Source organism: Moschus berezovskii, chromosome 11, assembly GCF_049115385.1.
Source record: "Moschus berezovskii isolate FMDL1 chromosome 11, NW_MosBer_1.0, whole genome shotgun sequence".
Taxonomy (NCBI): domain Eukaryota; kingdom Metazoa; phylum Chordata; class Mammalia; order Artiodactyla; family Moschidae; genus Moschus; species Moschus berezovskii.
The window spans coordinates 2,992,094-3,009,718 of record NC_142470.1 but is presented as its reverse complement, the minus strand read 5'-3'; the positions used below and the strand labels follow the sequence as shown (position 1 = coordinate 3,009,718).

At 57.3% G+C, this 17,625-nt stretch overlaps 1 protein-coding gene across 10 annotated transcripts in view; it reads right to left on the bottom strand.

Moving 5' to 3' along the window:
* The window catches only part of SEC16A (SEC16 homolog A, endoplasmic reticulum export factor), a 31,680-nt gene extending 14,563 nt beyond the window's left edge, over positions 1-17,117 (bottom strand). For 3 of the 10 annotated variants that reach the window (XM_088841022.1, XM_088841019.1, XM_088841020.1), the window contains exons 1-10: positions 15,464-15,645; positions 8,211-11,843; positions 6,672-6,805; positions 4,486-4,583; positions 3,183-3,309; positions 2,562-2,760; positions 2,328-2,481; positions 1,101-1,243; positions 382-443; positions 138-276 (exon numbers count right to left, since the gene is read on the bottom strand). In XM_088841022.1, the coding sequence (XP_088697148.1) occupies positions 138-276; positions 382-443; positions 1,101-1,243; positions 2,328-2,481; positions 2,562-2,760; positions 3,183-3,309; positions 4,486-4,583; positions 6,672-6,805; positions 8,211-11,774 (4,620 nt within the window). In that variant the 5' untranslated portion in view covers positions 11,775-11,843; positions 15,464-15,645. Of the gene's footprint in view, positions 1-137; positions 277-381; positions 444-1,100; positions 1,244-2,327; positions 2,482-2,561; positions 2,761-3,182; positions 3,310-4,485; positions 4,584-6,671; positions 6,806-8,210; positions 11,844-15,463; positions 15,647-15,921; positions 16,810-16,902 lie in introns of those variants that run through there. The other 7 variants (XM_055399496.2, XM_088841025.1, XM_088841018.1 and 4 more) reach the window with 6 other exon arrangements.
* Between the last annotated feature and the right edge of the window lie 508 nt (positions 17,118-17,625).

Genomic DNA, 17,625 nt, shown 5'->3' with positions numbered 1-17,625 from the left:
CTGCTGGGCTCCTGCTTCCTGGGGGACCCCTCCAGACGGGAATGCCTGGCCCAGAAATCCTGCCTGATCCTCCTGGGGCTGAGGACCCTGGGACTAGAGCCGACGAGAAGAGACGCTCTGGGAGGGGAGACACGTACCCCGTTCTGCCTGCACAGCAGGACGATAAAGCTCCAGAGGAGACTGGCAGACTCTCTGTCTATTAAGTTTTCATTCTGCAAACACTTTATAGCCTTGTTCTGTGCAAAATTAATAACGTCCACTTTATGGGTGTCATCTCTGCAAAAAGAACACACACTCGGTGAACAGCAGCCACGGCACCTGCCGGGCCGTGCTTGGCATGGCCAGTGGACGGGCGTCGAGGACACTTCTGCGGGCACGTACTTGCCGAGAGGTCCTGGGAAGGCCCGCAGCTCCTCCTGCTCCGGCGTGTGCTGCAGCAAGGTCTAGGCAGGGACAGGACAGGGAGGGGGAGAGCGATTCACGGGGACGGCGCAGCACCACTCGGCCCAGCCCACATCTGCTGGCCACATCGGCACACAGAGCTACGGACACCATCCTGGGGATGGCCTGTCCCCTCATGGGGGCGGCGCCTCCATCACGGAGCATGGGCAAGCCAGCTCTACGACAGTGACTTCCAAACTTTACTTCAGCAGTGAGACCCCTTCCTCCTACCCAGACTCTGACGCAGGGCCTGGATACATGTGGTGGAAGAGGCCTGCCAGGCACAGAGTGGGGTACCCCACACCAGCCCCCCGAGGTCATCAGGCACCTCTGCCCACTCTCCAGATCACTGGTAAAATGAGCATCTATGGAGCCCTCCCTCCAAAATCAGAAAATCAAACAACAAAAAATGAACACAAGATAATACCAAGTCTTACACAACCCCCCCCACTAAATTCTTACTAACAAAATACTGACTTCTGGAAGGAAAAATAGGACAGAACCAAAACAACCTGCAAATCAAAGACTCATAGAAGTTAAAGTTTCTTAAGATTGATTTTTCAGGCAAGGACATGCAAGTTGAAGATGACAGGCTGTAAAGCACATTTTCAGGGTGGGGGTGCTGAATGACGACACGTAACTGCTCCCCACGGAATTACCTCCATGCTGTGAATTTCAACCAGTGCAGGCTGTCCTTCTGAAGGCAGGTTTGGAATCACTTTGATGAGCTGGCCCCCGGGACCAAACCTGGCACAGACGTGAGGCACCGAGAACTTCTCGGGAGAAGTGGGTCTCGACGGAGCTACGTGTGAATCAAGTGAAAAAGAAGCCACCAGCTTGTCATTTTTTAATGCTTCTGAACTAAATCTACAGCTCAGATTTTCAGGACACCCAGACAGCCAGAATCACAGATTAACCAGATCAACTGACTTTCAACTATTAAATACCCTATTAAAAAGGAGAACTTACGCATGTGTCACACAAACAAATCATTAAAAACGAGAAGTTTCTCCTCTAAAAAAGGTTCCTTTAAAGCCATCAGGACGCACTGTGTTTTTAAAACAGAAACCTGCTCAGGTGGCCCCTGCACGCTCCTCACAGCTGTGACCTCAGAGCGGCGTGGGCGTGGCGAGGCAGCGACCAAGTGTGAGACACCGCAGACAAACAGGAAGGGAGCTCCCCAACGACAGCGCTCAGGAAGCCCGCCAGTCCCTCTCACACTGCCTGCTCTCGGACTTCACGTGCCTGAACGGTTTTCCGAGAAACAGCACGTGATCCAGTGTCTCAAAGGTGCACTGAGGTGCGGCGTGCGGTGAGGAACCCACCAGGAGCTCTCCACGGAGAACCAGGCTTCCCCCAAGAGCCACGCGCCTGTGCGCTCAGCCTCGTGGTGGGTGGGGGGTGCTGTCCCTCCACGTGGGGAGCTGAACTGGGCAGGAGGCCTGAAGCAGCGCTGTGCTGAAGTGGATGTGATGGACAGGCCAGCAGCTCCCAGGCCTGTGAACCAAACTGCAGCCCCAGGGACACAAGCAGCGCAGCGTGGCGAGGGCCGCCCCTCAGGACAGGCAGGCTGGGCACAGCACCCTCACGTGGCGAGTGCAGCCCCTCAGGACGGGCATGCTTGGGCACAGCGCCCTCACGTGGCGAGTGCAGCCCCTCAGGACGGGCAGGCTGGGCACAGCGCCTGCACATGGCGAGCACGGTCCCTCAGGATGGGCAGGCTGGGTACAGCGCCCTTGGATGGCAGGGAAGCCCAGGCCCGACCACCACCAGTTCCCACCTGGGTCGTAACTCAGCCCCTTTCTCACCGTGGGCGCAGACACTGACCCCAGGAGCTCCTGGGGCCCCCTCTGCATCATGCGTACCCAGGGCCTTGCCACACACACCTTGCTCCACGGACGGCCAGCTGGCCTCGGTGGGGTAGCCGTACTCTGGGAAGCCTGGCGCGCCGTGGAAGCTGCTCCCGTAGGGGCCGTAGGCACAATCGCCGTGGAAGGAGCCGGGCGGAGGGGGCACCTCGTGACTCCGGTACACCTGACTCTTCGGGAGCACAAAGCGGAGAGGTGACGCCCCTCCGCCACCCCCGTGACCCCGGGCAGCCCGGAGCCCGCCCCGCCTACCTGGTGGGAGTGGGCACTAACGCTGCTGCGGCGGCTCTGCAGGCTGGGCGCGCTGCGCAGGCTCCGTGCCGAGTGCTCGCTGCGCTCGCTGCGCCGGTCCGCCTCCTCCCCATAAGGGTCCCTAGGCGGCTCGGGCTCATCGTCAAAGCTCCCGGTGAAGCGGGGGTCGTACCTGTAGCGGTCGTCGTATTTCTCGGGCCTGGAGGAGGCGGCGGGCAGAGGCAAGGCTCCTACGTTGCACATGGCTGAGCCCCCCAGGGTCCTGACCCCAGTAATGACACTTGCCAGAGCCCACACTGTAGTGGGGTCACCGCACCCACGGCCAAGTTCAGGCCCCGCCTGAGACCAAGAAACACAGGCTGGGGGGGGGTCCATTCCAAGGCAGTCACACCTCTCACGGACCCGTGAAGAGGAGGCTGAACTGACTCCCGGCGCTAGTTCTAAGGTCAGCTCCCCTCCATAAAGCCCAAAGAAAGGACCTCCGATTCACCCTCCTCCTCTGACAGTGGCGGGTCCCCGGGAGCCAGACGCGACTGCAGCTCTCGAGCAGATGGCGGGACCCGAGGGCAAAGGCCTGGCTGGCTCACGGCCCACCTTCCGCGCTGGGTCTGTCCTGCCCACCTGTCGCCATAGGTGTAGTCCTCCTTGCTGCACGAGGCATACTCGGCATCATACCAATACCTCCGGTCATAGGCACGGGGGTCTCTGAACCGAGAACTGTAGAAGAACCGATCCCAGCGACTTGGGTCTGCAACGAGAGGTCAACAAGTCGGTACAGCGGGAAAAAGACGCTCCTCTGGCTGCCGCTGGAGAAACCAGGCCACCCCAGGACTGACGGGCGCACCGAGCCTCCAAGAAGAACCAAACTCTCCACCCGAAGAGTGGCACGACCCTGGGGAACAGAAACTGTGAGACCCGGCGTGTCTTCCTCAAAGCCCACTGACTAAACTTCTGGCAACACGTGATTAAAAAAAAATTTTATTCATCTCTTTTCTCTAACGTGGACCAAAGAGCTTTAAGAAATACTCTCAATGGATAAACAAAATCCTACTGCATAGTACATGGAACTATATCCGATCTCCTGGAGCAAACCATAATGGAAAAGAATATTTAAAAAGAACCAATATATGTGTATAACCGAGCCGCTTTGTGTACAGTAGGCATTAGGCACAACACTAAATCAACTATACCTCAGTGAAAAATAAAAATCTAAAAAATACTCTCAAACTAGAAGAGAACTTCTCCAAAGCATGTTAATTAACATTCTAAACAGTCCTGATATCCCGCTGTGGGCGCGCATGTGCAGAATTATGCACAAAGCAGTGCGAATGCAAAGCAGGGGAGGAACCCCGGACGATGGGAAGGCAGGTGGCTGCGCGTCAGGGCCCTGCTTCTGGCCACGGCCAGGCAGGGGGCCCAAGAGCGCTGCTCAGCGGGTGCTCGCCAAGACATACACCCCGCCTGACAGCGACGGCACCTGAAGGGTGGGCGCGGGCCACCCGAGTCTGCTCTGTCCACCCCGAGGGCTCCTGTCGCGCGCGGCCCCCGGGCACATCACACGGGACTGGTGCAGGGAGCAGCTGGCCCTCATTTTGTTTCAATCAATTTTAACAGCCACGTAAGGACAAGCCACATACTCTAGAACTACCAAAAATTACACTTTACTAGAAAATCAAAGAAAACTATCGCTATGATAAAGATACACTACTGTGACTTGGATAATACTTCCCAATGAACAGTAGCAACATAATTACCTCTAGATGCAAATCACTTTTGGCTACTTTGGCTATTAGATAAAATCATACGACTAACAAAATGGAAAAGTTTCCTAAGAAAATCCACCGTGCCGCCACCGTGCGCCTGGCGGCACCAAGGTCTAAGCACACGTCTGCTGCGGTAAGCCCGTGACAGTTTCTGAACGTACCTCCGTAATCGTACTGGCTGGAGTAGTAACTTGGATAGTAATCACTCTGACTGCTCCATCCGCTTTTGGAATTATAGTAACCTTCAGGATACGCTTGCCTGAAACACACACACGGTGCTGTTAAAACACAAGGTGAGCTGCTCCTGAACATGCAACAAGTTTCCAGTCAATACACCCAGAGCCACAGGCGTTCATCACAGCACCTGGGCTGTGGAAAAATTCCAATCAGGAGATCCGAACCAGTGACAACAGTAAGATTACAGGACTCCCTACCATAGAGCGAATTAAACTCTATCTGTTGAAGCCAACTCCGGAAGTGCTGTTCAGCAGAAGAGAGCTGACCCTTCCCGGTGCACTCAGGAATCCATCCTATCGACGCCAATGCTGAAGCAGGCTCCCCTGGTTCTGGAATCACGCTCAGCAGAAGCAGAAAGCGCTGAGCTACGGAAACCAAGCTGATGCTGTAGGACTGTAACAGCCCTCCCGACCCCGACCGTGACTGTGTGCCCCCGAGAGGGGAGGAGGCCCCGCATCTGTCCCAGCTGGCTGCCCAGCACCGCTGGCTCTTACTACAGGATGGGCGAGACCAGGCCCGCTGGGTCAGGAAGATCCTTGGAAGGACTTAACAGCACTTCTGAATTTTAAACTGTGACTGCAAACCCCTGGGAATCGCTCACTCCGGGGTGCAGCCACCCTCAAAAAGCGGCCCCCCCACCACTGCAGGAACAGTACCCGCTGACTGGGGGCCCTGGGGCAGCACTCAGGCACCACCAGCCCCACCACGGGGGCCTGGAGACGCGCCCTGAGCGGGGCGGGGCGGGGCACGGCTACCCTGCTGCTCGCCCAGCCCCATCACCCAGCAGCAAGGACTCCACATGGACACCCAGGGCACTTTCTTCCCTCCAGTAGCTCCCCTAGGTCATGACCACCTGGCAAGAGCTCAACACACGCACGCAGGCCTGCACGCATGCACACACAGGGAGGCGTGCGCAGACTGTTCCTCTCCACAAGGGCGAAGTAAGAACTCAGAGGGTACCTGGACACTACAGGCTGGGCAACAAACGCCTGCCAGGAAACCAGGCTCGCCTCGGCTCAGTCACCTGCAACAGCCCACAGCTTTTCTGGGCCCCTTGCATTAACCCAAAGGCTAGAAGAGGAGACAGAAAGGGCAAGGTATGCCCTAGACCCACCCTCCCTCACCTCTCAGGGCTTCCAGAAAACACCTGCCTGCTGCTCTCCCAGATCAGAGCGCCCACTGTGACACCAGCCTCGCCTCCCAGGGGACAGATGGGCACAGTCTCCCACCGAGCGCCCAGAGCACAAGGGTCCGAAGCTCAGCATGTCCCTCCGCAAGGACAGGGGTCCACCCGGACAGGCCCAGCTCGCTCTCCAGACGAGTGACCAAGGACTTGAAGCAGCAGGAGCAGCTGTAAATCTGCAAGGTGGTGGGGGATGCGGTCTTCCCCCGTGCCACTCTCTCTCCATCACGAGCCGAAGGAGCCTCACAGTCTTGTAGAAACCCGGCCCTGCAAGACGAGGTGCCTGGGTGCCGGAGGCCACTATGGCAGGTGGCGAGGCTGGACCCTAACCCATTGACACCTCTGAGTGGGAGGACTATCACCTGCTTAAATTTTTACTCAGCTGAAAGCACGATGCCAAGGGTCTTTCGAAAAGCCTTGTCTAAAATTGCAAAACCAAGACGCGTTAAGTCGCATAGAGAAGTGAGAGAGAGCTCGCTGGGGGCCTCCCGACCCAGGAGGTAGTGCCGGGCAGACAGCCCAGGCTCGTGGCTGCTGCCGCCAACAAACCACTCCATGTCGCAGCCTGAGCCTGCCTGGCCTGAGCACCTCTGGAACCAGTGTGGGGAAGAACCTCCACAGGTTAAAAGCTGCCATGTGGGCCCTCGGCAATAGGACCACTCTCCAGGCTGGGAGGGGCCCTGCTCAAGGGCAGGGGGCCTTCCTGGTGGCCCCGCCCAGGGTATGGCCTGACCAAGACCACCTGGCGACACACCTGTGGCCATGCTGCGGCAGCGGGCTCAGTTCAACTCAAAGATACATCGTATGATCTGTCCATACCCATGAAACGTAAACACACAGTCAACAGGTTTGCATGATTCTTTGCAAACGTGGTATCTTCTAAACCACTAAGCTACCACCACAGCCGGCAACACAAACGTCAATCACCTGGCAGCCGGCCGGTCAGAGCAGTGACTGGCCCGGGAGCTGGGCCGCTCAGGCTCGGGGTAGCGGTAGGGGTCCATGTAGGCAGCGCTGTCGCAGGGCCTGTACCTGGGGTCGTAGAGGCCATAGATGTCCTGCTGGAAGAAGGACACCATCATTAGACGCCAAGAACCACCTACACAAGCACCTCGCACAGCTCTCCCATTTTGGGCACCAATTCAAGTAAACAAAAGAATCCGGGTCCCCTGGGATAGGGTCCTGTGGGCACAGGCAGCCCCAGAAAGAGGATCACGCTCTAGCCTCACAAGGCTTCCAGCCCCTTGCAGACGCAGCAGCCCTGCGGCCCTATGGCCATGCTGGAACCTAAAGCAGAGACGGGTGATCCAGCCGCGAGCCAGACCTGTCTTTCCTGTCTCAGGGCCTGATTCTCCGTCAAGAGCTGGTGGAGAACGAGACAGCAAGTAACATGGACTTACTCTTGACCCCACTGGGGCCTGGGCTCCCACACAGCAGTGCTGGGTGCCGGCTGGGACTCGGGCCCCCCCCCCCCCGCAATTCTGCCGGCCCACCCTGGGCTCCTGCAAAGCGTCATTTCCTTCCATGGAAATAAGTCTCTGGGGCTCCTCCTGGCTCTCAGATTGCCAGGTCTTGGGATTAGGCATGTAACTCATTCCCATGCATACAGAGATTCCTGAAGCCCCTCAGGCCCGCCCCGCCCCCTGCCCACCACAGCTCTATTCCCTCAGCTGCTTCTGACTGTGGGGCCTCCAGTGTGGGGTCCACACCCACGTCAGGCAGGGGGCTCCAAACTCCCGGTCCACAATCCTTCTGCCTCTGCCAACTGTGGCAACGCTAGGCCAGGACACAAGATGGTGACAAGTAATCAAAGGTGTGTCCACATGGATCACACTAAAGCAGGATTAAACGGAACCTGAGCAGCAGGTGTGGGCCTGGATCGCCACAAAGAGAGGTGAGAAAGGATCCGGTGCAGCACAGCGGCCCCTCCGCCGTGGCCAGCGCCTCAGTGTGCGCAATGCCACCTGCACTACATCCCAAACCTAATTTTTTACCCTCAACGATTTTACCATAAACGAGAGCTTTAAAAGACTAGAGTTTTCCTGTTGCTTCTTACTTAAGTTTTTGATATTAAAACCAAAAAAAGAGCCAGGCAAGTCAGTCAAGAGGCTATTCCAGTTTCTCAAAATGTGCCACCCAGAACTCTGGCTCTGCGGCAAGCCGGTGGGCAGGATGGGAAGCGAGGGTCCTTTCTCACGTGAGCTGGGGTGTGCTGTGCTACACAAAAGCGAAGTAGTGATTCTCCCCAACTAAAACGTGCTCGTGTGCGTGGCCCTCCAGAAGGGCTGTGGTTCGCAGAATGAGCTGTGACGGGGCGCACCCTTCTCACGAAGTTCGTGAAGAGGCGTGTGCCAGCAGGGGGACCAAGGGTCCCCTCAGGACTAACCGCAGAGCCCTGCCACGGAGCAGGACACGAGAAAGAGACCACTGGTCAGAGCGCCCAACGGTGTAAGAGCGTGACCCTACCTGGTAGTAGTGGGGGGCCGGGCCAGGGTCCGGCAGGTATGGTGAGGGGTACGGGGGCTGGCAGCTGTCATACAGGGCCCTGTAGTAGTAGTACGCCGCTAAGTCAGGAGGCGGGGGCTGCAGCCACTGCTGGTCGGGCTGTGGGGCTGCCTGGCTCGAGCTGGTGGACACTACAGAGGCACTGGAGGACCGAGGCGGCCGGGACAGCAGCGGCTGACCCACGTCAGCAGGAGCTGGGCTCGTGGGTCGGGCTGGGTCTGGAAGCTGCCCCTGCACCGGGGGACTCCCTGGGTTTGAAGGCTCCGGAAGTGCCGCTCTGGGCCCCTGCGGAGCAGGCAGTGGTGGCGCCAGCTCCTGCTGGGCTCTCCCTGCGCCGGGCTGGTCCTGAGCCTCTTTAATCACATGCTGATAGAAACGGTCCGGGGTGTTTGCCCCAGGCCCAGGTGGCCGATGACTGGCAGTGGGCTGCTGACCAGAGGCCGGGCCATCCGCATGGGCTGTGCCATACACTCCTGAAGGATTTTCCAAAGTCCTACTGAATGTGAAGTCCAGGGCTCCCGAAGCTCCATCCCGACTGCCACAGAGACCTGGCTTGCTGCTGTCAGGCGGCACTAACACGAGGCCTGCGCTGCCCGCAGGGCCGGGCACCCCCTCAGGAGGCACACTCTCCGCGTTGTGGACCTTCTGACCTTCTGGAAGCGAGGCCTTTGGATAAGAGTGCGGTTGAACCAGCAAATTAGCAGCTTGATTAGAAACCATGTCATAGGTACCAGAAACCTGTGGGAAAGGACTCTGGGCCAGATGGTTAGACAGAGGCGAGCAGAGGAGAGCGCCGGCTGGCATCCCAGACAAAGGTACATTCTCTCCAGGATCACCCCCAGCAGCCCGGCTGCTGACTGCAGGCTTATCTCCCACCGAAGAGTCTCTCCAGGACGGAGCCTTCTCGTTAGGATTTGGTAAGGATACAGAAAAGTTAACAGGCTGAGCCAGATTATAGCTTTGCTCGGGCTGGGCAATCAAGACGGGAGGATTCTGCAAAGACTCGGTGGGCGGGGAGGACAGCAGGCTGGCATAGCCGGGGCCAGCCTGCGGTGGGAGGGCCTCCTCTTCGCCCAGCTGTGGAGGGTTCTCCAGGTTCTCAGAAGCACCAAGGCCATCCCCATTCTGAACACCAGGGCCCACCTGCCGTGCCATCCCCTCATCTGGCGGCTGGATCACTTCAGATGGCTGAGATTTCGCTGGCACGTGAAGCGCGGGAGCCGCCGGGGCCAGAAGGACGTTGCCCCCAAAATCCGGGAGCTCGTTCTGTGCCCACAGGGTTGTTGCAGGGCTCTCACACTTCACAGGCCCCTGCACCCTGGTCGAGGGCCTCTTCTCGGGTGTTGGCAGCACCGTTTCCAAGGGTGGCCCCGTGGCCTGCAGAAGCCCATGTCCGGCCTCCACGGGTGTGGCGAGAGGCGGCACGCAGCGCTGTGGCAGGAAGAGGGTCTCCATGTTGTCGGGGGGCTGCTCCAGGTTGCCGGGGGGCTGCTCCAGGTTGCCGGGGGCAGCATCGGGCGTGGCAGCAGCCGCTCTGTGCTGCTTCTGGTGGGCGCTAGGTCCCCTCACCTCTCCTACCACATTGGCGCGATCTGCCTCAACAGGCTTTACTCCAACCAAGTGCGATTTCACGGGTTCAAAAGAACTGTTTGCACTCGTCTGAAATACCCCCGTAGGTTTTGGGGGGCTTGGGGTCGAGGGCTGGGACAGGCTGCTGTGGTAGTTCTGGCTGCTGGTCTCGTCCATCTCGCCACCAACAGGAGACGAATCGATCTGCTTAAAAAACCTCCCTGGAGATTCCTCCTCAGGTTTTCCCACTTCCTGCTGAATGAAGGTACCCGAGTCGTGCGGCCTGGCTGCACCTGGAAGGCCCCGGTGGCTCTTACTGCTGTAACTGGAGGACATGCTGTCAGACCGTGCAGGGTGCACCGTCATATCCAGGGCCTCGAGATTCGGGCCCCCACCGCCCGCAGGGCCCACCGCGCCAAGCCTAGGGCCAGTCGGGCCGGGAAGGGGCCCGCACCTGAGCGGATCGCCTGGGGAGGAAGGATCCATACTGAGGGGCTCGCTTGGCAGAACTTCCTGGTTCTGAACGAAGTCCAGGTTCTCAACGTTCTCATAGTGAGCCCCTGTACAGGCCATGTCCGCCCACATGTCCATGGCGGCCACCTTAGAGGCTGCTTTCTCATGGGGGCTGCCTGCAGACTGAGGGAAGTAAGGCTGTGGCTCTCCCCCTAGCAGTGCGGGCTCACTGCTGGAGGCTCTGGGAAAGGCCTGGTAAGCGCCTCCCACACCCACGTGTGTGGGAAGCTGGCCGAGGCCCGGGCCGGGGCAGAAACCATCCACGTCAGCCTGCCCGGCAGAGCCCACTGTTTCCGACAAGAGGTTCTCTTCGTTCTCTGTCTCTCCTCCTTTGAAAAACATGGCAAGTGCACCTGAGCCCGCCTCCAATGGGGTCCAGCCGCCCCTGGCCCCTGGCGGGTAGTGCAAGTGGCTTTCCGGGCTGTTTCCCTGAGTGAGTGGGCTAACAGCAGCCAGGCCTGACAGCTGCTCTCTGTTCACTCCAGGACTTGACCTTAGCTCCTGGTTTGCCCGAGGGTTCCCAACTCTGGAATTCTGCCTGAACGTGCTCTCTGGATCAAAGTTATTTGCTGAGTGGTCTCCACTGGGCAGGCAGACAGCCTCATTTCTCCCGTCACTGGCCGAGGGTCCCTGTAAGGATGCCGGGGGGCCGAGCGGCTCATGGCCAGGATGCTGATGCAGGCTGGACAAAGGGGGAAAGTGGGTGACGCTGGAGGCCTGGGGCCCTGGGATCTGCAGGGGTCCCTCTGGGCCGGGCCAGTAATGCTGACCCAGGGGCTGCGGGCCTCCCTGCCCCTGTCCCCACTGCCCAGGCACTTGCTGACGGGGCTGAGGGGAGAGCGGGAGCACTGCTGGGGGCACAGCGCTGTCGGGGGGGCTCGGCCGGCTCAGGGGTCTGTCAGGTCGAGGCACGTGCCCCTGCGGAAGGCCCCCGCGAGCACCGCTGGCCCCCACTGCTGGAATGTACTGTGGAAGGTGTGGTGAGTTCGGGAGCTCAGGCTCTGCGCTGGGAGCCTCGGCGCTCCTGTTCGTCTCGGGCCCGTGTAGGGTCGAAGGCGTTGGCACCCCGGCAAACGGGCTGGCATCCGCCCTGGGCTGCACCAGAGGCCCCGGCAGAGGTTCGCAGGGCCCTTGGGAGCTATCCCCAGCATTTGTGTGAGGCACAGGCAGACCAGCATGCTGCAGGGACGATGGCAGGGCTGGGCCTTGCAAAATGGGCGGGCTGCTTTTAGACGAACTGCCCAAAGATGTATTCTGGAGAGCCTGTCGACTGAAAGCAAAAGGATCTGTCACTGGCTGCAGTGGGCAGGTTATCGGGGCCATCGGAATGTGACTGCCGGCCTGTCTCCTGTATGGGCTGTTAGACCAGAACATGGTCTGAGGACTCCCCGACGGAGGCGGCCCGACCACGCCAGATGGAACGGCCTGGGGCGGCGGCTGCATGACTGAGCTCTTGCACAATGAGATGCTGCTTGCAGAAAAGAGCAGGAGGGAGGCTTTCCTTAATATGAGCTGAAAAAGAAAAAAAGGAAAAAAGAGTGAGCGTAAAACCCATTCATTCAAAGTCCTGGCTACAATCTGGAAAATTGAGAAAGAAGAAAAAAACGGGAAAACATTTTGCATCTTGTAAGTCCTGAGGGATACACCCACCCCTGGGAGGACTGCTATCCGGGGAGCGACAAAAGGACCTGGACACCAAGGCTGGCCGTGCTGGAGCCGGTCAAGCGACTTCAGACAAGTCACTGCCCTTCTGTGAAATTCAGTTATGTCACCGAGCTACATACCCACGTGGAATGCCCACCGCCTCCATGATGCCCTCAGCAAGCTGGCAGGGACCAAGCAGAACCCAACACCAGGCACCAGGTTCACAGTGCCTCCACATTTTCCGATAAATTATCACTAGGTCCGGAAAGAGCCACCTCCTCTATTAAGACCACATACCACACTTTTCACACAGGTTAATTTTATATTTGGAAAGGAAAACCAAAGTTAAAAACCTGCTTCTCTGTTTTAACTGAACAGTGTTATAAAGCACAGAATAATGTAAGCTGCAAAATAACAACTGTCTGACTCATATGCGCCTAGAACGCCTTTCATCCCAGCCTGTAAACTGTCTCATTTTCCATACTGTGACTCGTTGCACACCACCAGCAAAACAAGCTGCGTCTGATGACTGGAGTTGTGACAACTATGCCTGCATGAAAATCCCAAGTAACCATAAAGCACTGCTAAAACGGACCAACGAAGTTCATCCAAAGCTCGTCAGTGACAAGCAGAGGCCCACAGACCTGCTTCAGAGAACAAAGGGGCAGAAACCCTCTTTACAGCGTTTATACTAAGTATAACCTCAAACAGTTAACCTAAACTTTTGAGACAGAAATCCAAGTACCGTCTCTTTACAAACCCCTCTTCTGCGTGTCAGCCCTTCTCCCCAGTGACACCCTCACAAATGGATTAAGGGGAGCCCATCACAGAAAAAAGTCGATACCAAAGGAAGAAATGACAGGACTCTGCAGTGTCATCTACGTATTTCTGCAAGTGTACAATGTTTTTGTCCTTGAACAAAAGAAATTCAGACAAAAGAAAAAGTGAATGAATGCATATTAAATAAAGTCATTTACTAACGAAAGTTACCCTATGAATCCACTACAGTTACTGCTCGGACATAGTCTTCTCCCGGGCCAACAGGGAATCCTTTCCAACAGACAAGCACTTTGACACTCACTTAGATTTCATGGAATTAAATATATGAAGAACTGCATCAGGGACTTCCTTTGGTTCTAAGCCATCATTTTAAAACTAAGAACACTTACAGCTCAGCTTTACATGGACCCAGGGGAGGAAAGCAGAGCCTCTTCCTCTTATATGTGAAAGGGAGGCACCCAAGACCTCTTACAAAGACATGGCATCCTCCTTGGAAGGCTTCAGCAGGAAACCCTCAATCACACTAAACAGCATATATTGAAAAATAAAATACAGAGCATAGGCCCACAGGATTAATTCCTCAAGTGTCACCGTGAGAAAAAGACTGGGTGACAAGTGAATGGTTCAGCCACACCGCTGCTCCGTGGGTGACCTGATTTCTTCACCTATAAAGTGAGAGAACTGAAATGATGGTTTCAAAGTCTCTTTTGGGTTTGAATGCGTGAGTGAAAGTCGCTCAGTCATGTCCAACTCTTTGCGACCCCATAGACTATACAGTCCATGGAATTCTCCAGGCCAGAATACTGGAGTGGGTAGCCTTTCCCTTCTCCAGGGGATCTTCCCAACCCAAGGATTGAACCCAGGTCTCCCCCATTGCAGGCGAATTCTTTACAAGCTGAGCTATCAGGGATTGAAATTCTATTCACAGTGGATTCTGGGAGGTCCTAATCCCTACAGCTGTTTACAAGCGAAATCTCATCTGAATCTAAATTTCACAAAACATTCAGACTCAATTATTTTCCTTGCAGAAACTTTCTTAGCATTATTTTCTCAATTCCTAAGGATCATTCCATAAGCACATGCTATCACTTCCCTACAAAGTAGCTTCCCCTTCTCTCCCCCTGACAACTAAGAGCTTTTCAACGATAAATTGTTTCATTTGGAACAATATTCTGCCTTGAACATTATTCTTTTGATCTTTTTCTCTATTCATCAGCAGAAAAGCAATGCAAGCACATACCATTTATCTCAACTACAGGGACTTTCATTCTGCCCAGTAAGTCATTCATCTAGATGCCTCAGGTCATCTAACTTTAAAAATAGCAGACTGCTTCAAAGAAACCAGCTGATCTTCCTAAACATACATTATTCATAACTGTAGCTCTTCAGTTAAGCTGCCTTGAATCTACCTGAAATAAGCACAACCTGTTTCAATATAAATTCCTGGCTACTGAACTGAGACAACGAAAGCACACGTCTCTCCTGCTAGAGCAGCCACCTCAAGTACGAGCGTGTAAACCAACCGGAGCTCCAAGAAGCACCTGGGAGCCCAGGCTCTGCCCTTGAGGCGACTGCTACGCAACAAATCTGTCAGACTATGGGACACCGGGCACTAAGACAGCACAGACCCCAACTCTTCTGAGTACAGAATCAAACATTCAGATGTTAGGGAAAAGGAAGGGGGTTTCTAAACACTGCTGAAAGCAACGAAGAGCCAAAAGGACACAGTCAAGATGCTTACAGAGGCAGGAGGGAACCATATTAAAATTTACATGCTACCCTAAAGAAAATTTTTGAGACTTAAATTTCACTAACTTGCTGTTAAGGTGTATGAGTCACAAAGAACAAGAAAGGACGTTTTGCTTCTTGGTAGATCTCTATAAGACAAGAGCACCTGGAACCCTAAGAAAGAGCATTGCGGGGAGGGGGCGGAGAGAAGAGCTGTGCAAACACTTGACCAAGTATCACTCTAGGAACAACGGTCTGTGACTCAAGTTTGCTTCTTAACCATTTCCGAGGACGGGAAACACCTTTCCAGTTAACCTCTACATCGAATGTATTTAAAACCAAATCTTAATAAGCAACCCAACCTCCAAGCCATTTAAAACTTTACAGGTAAACAGCAAAACTGATTTTAGGTGGCTCTCTCACGTCCAAGACGCTCTACAATACTACTTTCATCACAGAAAGGGCAGGTTGGTGGACACACTCCTCTGCCCCTTGATATAAAACACAGCGCCTGACCTCGGTTGCAACATCTTGGTGACCTCCCCACGAGATTACCAATAGACGCAACAAGGCTGTGTAGTTCCTCGGTTCAAATGTCAACGTACCTCATCGCCGGCACGGCTCAGCAGAAACCAAACTACGGACCCTTCGAAGCAAAGGGCACGCTAAACTGTGAAAGGAATTCCCGAGAGTTTCTATTCTTTAAAGAGTTGCAGGTCTCACTTTTCCTCCAGCCTTCCCAGCATAACCCCACACCGAGACCACAACGGCCAGGGTCCACACAACCGACCCGACAGCCTGTGCAGGTGTGGGGCCACGTCAGCACTCACGGTGGTCGCCTGGCCTGCTCGGCCCGCAGGCCCCCGCCCGAGACCCCGGCGGCTCCGCCCGAGACCCCGGCGGCTCCCCGGAGACGCTCCCGTTCGCTTCGGGCTGGGCCCGGTCCGGTCGCCTCCCTCCGCCCCAACCCCGACCCTCACCGGCGCGCTGCAGGGAGGCCGAGTTCCCCGCCGGCTCCTGCCCGGCCGCTCCGCGACCCCCAGCTCCGGCTCCTCAAGAGCCGCGCGCGGAAGACGGCTCGGCGGTTGCGACAAGCGGCAACACAGCAGCCGCGGCAGCCATCTTGGCACATCCGGCTCCGGGGGCCGCGGCCTCCGCGCCGCCGACGTGTCCGACAGCGACGTCAGCGCGCGCCACGCCCCTCGCAGGGGCCCTAGGGACGCCCCGCCCCTGCCGCATCCAGTCCCGCCCCATTCTCACGGTCCCGCCCCTCAGCCCCGCCCCCGTTCTCCACCGCCCACCCCTGAGGCCCCGCCCCGCCCCCTGCCGCATCCAGTCCCGCCCCATTCTCATGGCCCCGCCCCTCAGCCCCGCCCCCGTCTCACCGCCCACCCCTGGGGCCCCGCCCCCCGGCCCCCGCCCCTCGCCCCTCGCCCACCTGCCCGGTCCGGCGCGCGAGCACCGCTCTGGGACGTCGCACGGGTTATGCTGGCTCTTTCTCCCGGCCTCTTCTGGCTTGAGGATGTGAGAAGAATCGGGAGGCTTCCAGCAGACCCAAGGAAAGTCTCAGTCTTGAACAACCGACGCCAGCAGGTATCCCGGCCGAGAGCGGCTACCGGGCTGCTCAGAGAACCCGAGGGGCGTCTCAGCGCAGGCGCGTTCCTCGCGTCCTGCCGTTGGACTTCCGAAGCCTGGGAGACGGGCGGAAGGCCACCGAGCATGCGCCGGCCGACCCCGTGGGCTGCGCGTGCGCGGCTCGCGGCGGCGCGCGGTTGCCTAGTTACCGCCCCGGGCTGCGGGGGCTTCCAGATCTGCCCCACAACCTTGTCAGGCTGCACCGGTAGCTCTCTGGAAGCCCTCCCGCTGCTTACCGATGGAGCCGGAAGAGACACGGCCTGGCCCGCAGTCCACAGCCACCCAGGCTCCCGCTTCGGGGGGATCGTCCTGTGCACCTGCGGCCCCCAGCCGCCCCACCCCGGCTTGGCCGTCGCCTTCCGCGGACACGGGCTCTGTCGGTCTTTTCCTTGCCCCGCTTTCCCCGGCGCTGGCCGCGCAGCCTCCGGACCCCCTTTTGTCCTCCCTAAGCCCCATCAAGGTTCCTAACTCTCCTCCCAGTGAGCGGCATTAGCCCAGTGATGCCCTGTTCACGGAAGCTAGGGTCTCTGTGTGGTTTCCCCTAACCGTTGTCGAGTGGATATTTGTGTTGAATGAGGGCGACCCCGAGGTACCGAGTGGCAGGCTGGGCCGCTGGGCCTCACTCTCCTGTGCCTCCTTGTGGTCGCTCCCACTTCCCTGGGGACACCATCGGATCGCACTCATAGAGGATCTTAGGGAGGAGAGGATTCTTGCATTGATAACCTCATTCTCCCAATGAGAAAAGGCAGGTGAAGAAGCCGCCAGCCTGACCCAGGGCACTCACCTGCCGCCTGCTTGGCACAGGGAACAGCAGCAGCCTGTCCGGCTGGCCCCAAGGCCTTACGGAGGACAGAAGGGGTGGCACGTGGGGCTTGTCCACTTGTCCCCCACCCAGCCACTGAGCTCCCAGCAGCGCTGCACGCTGTGCTTTGGCCTGGGGTAGGAGGGCACCCTGCGCACTGGTGGGACCCAGAAGCTTGGTAAGAAGGAAGGAGTGTGGTTCTATTTGTTGGCAAGGGAGCAGCCACGCTGTCAGCGCCCTGGGCGGGTGCAGGGAGACTTTCAGCCCATCTGACGTGGCCACTGTGCTAAGCTAACATTTGCCTTGCAGAAATCAAGCTCCCAGGCTGTTCAAACACAGAGTTAGGGAACACGTGGTAGAACACAGCCCCGGGCCCCACCACTCCGTCCCCTTCTTCCTGGTGGTCACTGTGTTCTGCAGTCACTGGAAGTGAAAGTTTAGTCCCTCGGTCATGTCTGACTCTTTGTGACCCCACGGACTGTAACCTACCAGGCTCCTCCGTCCACAGGATTTTCCAGGCAAGAGGACTGGAGTGGGTTGCCATTTCCTTCTCCAGGGGATCTTCCCAACCCAGGGATCAAACCCAGATCTCCCACATTGTAGGCAGATGCTTTACCATCTGAGCCACCAGTCTGCAGTCGCTAGTCCCAACAAATCACCCTGCAGGTGATTTGTTCCCACCCACTGTCACCCTCGCCCAGAAGG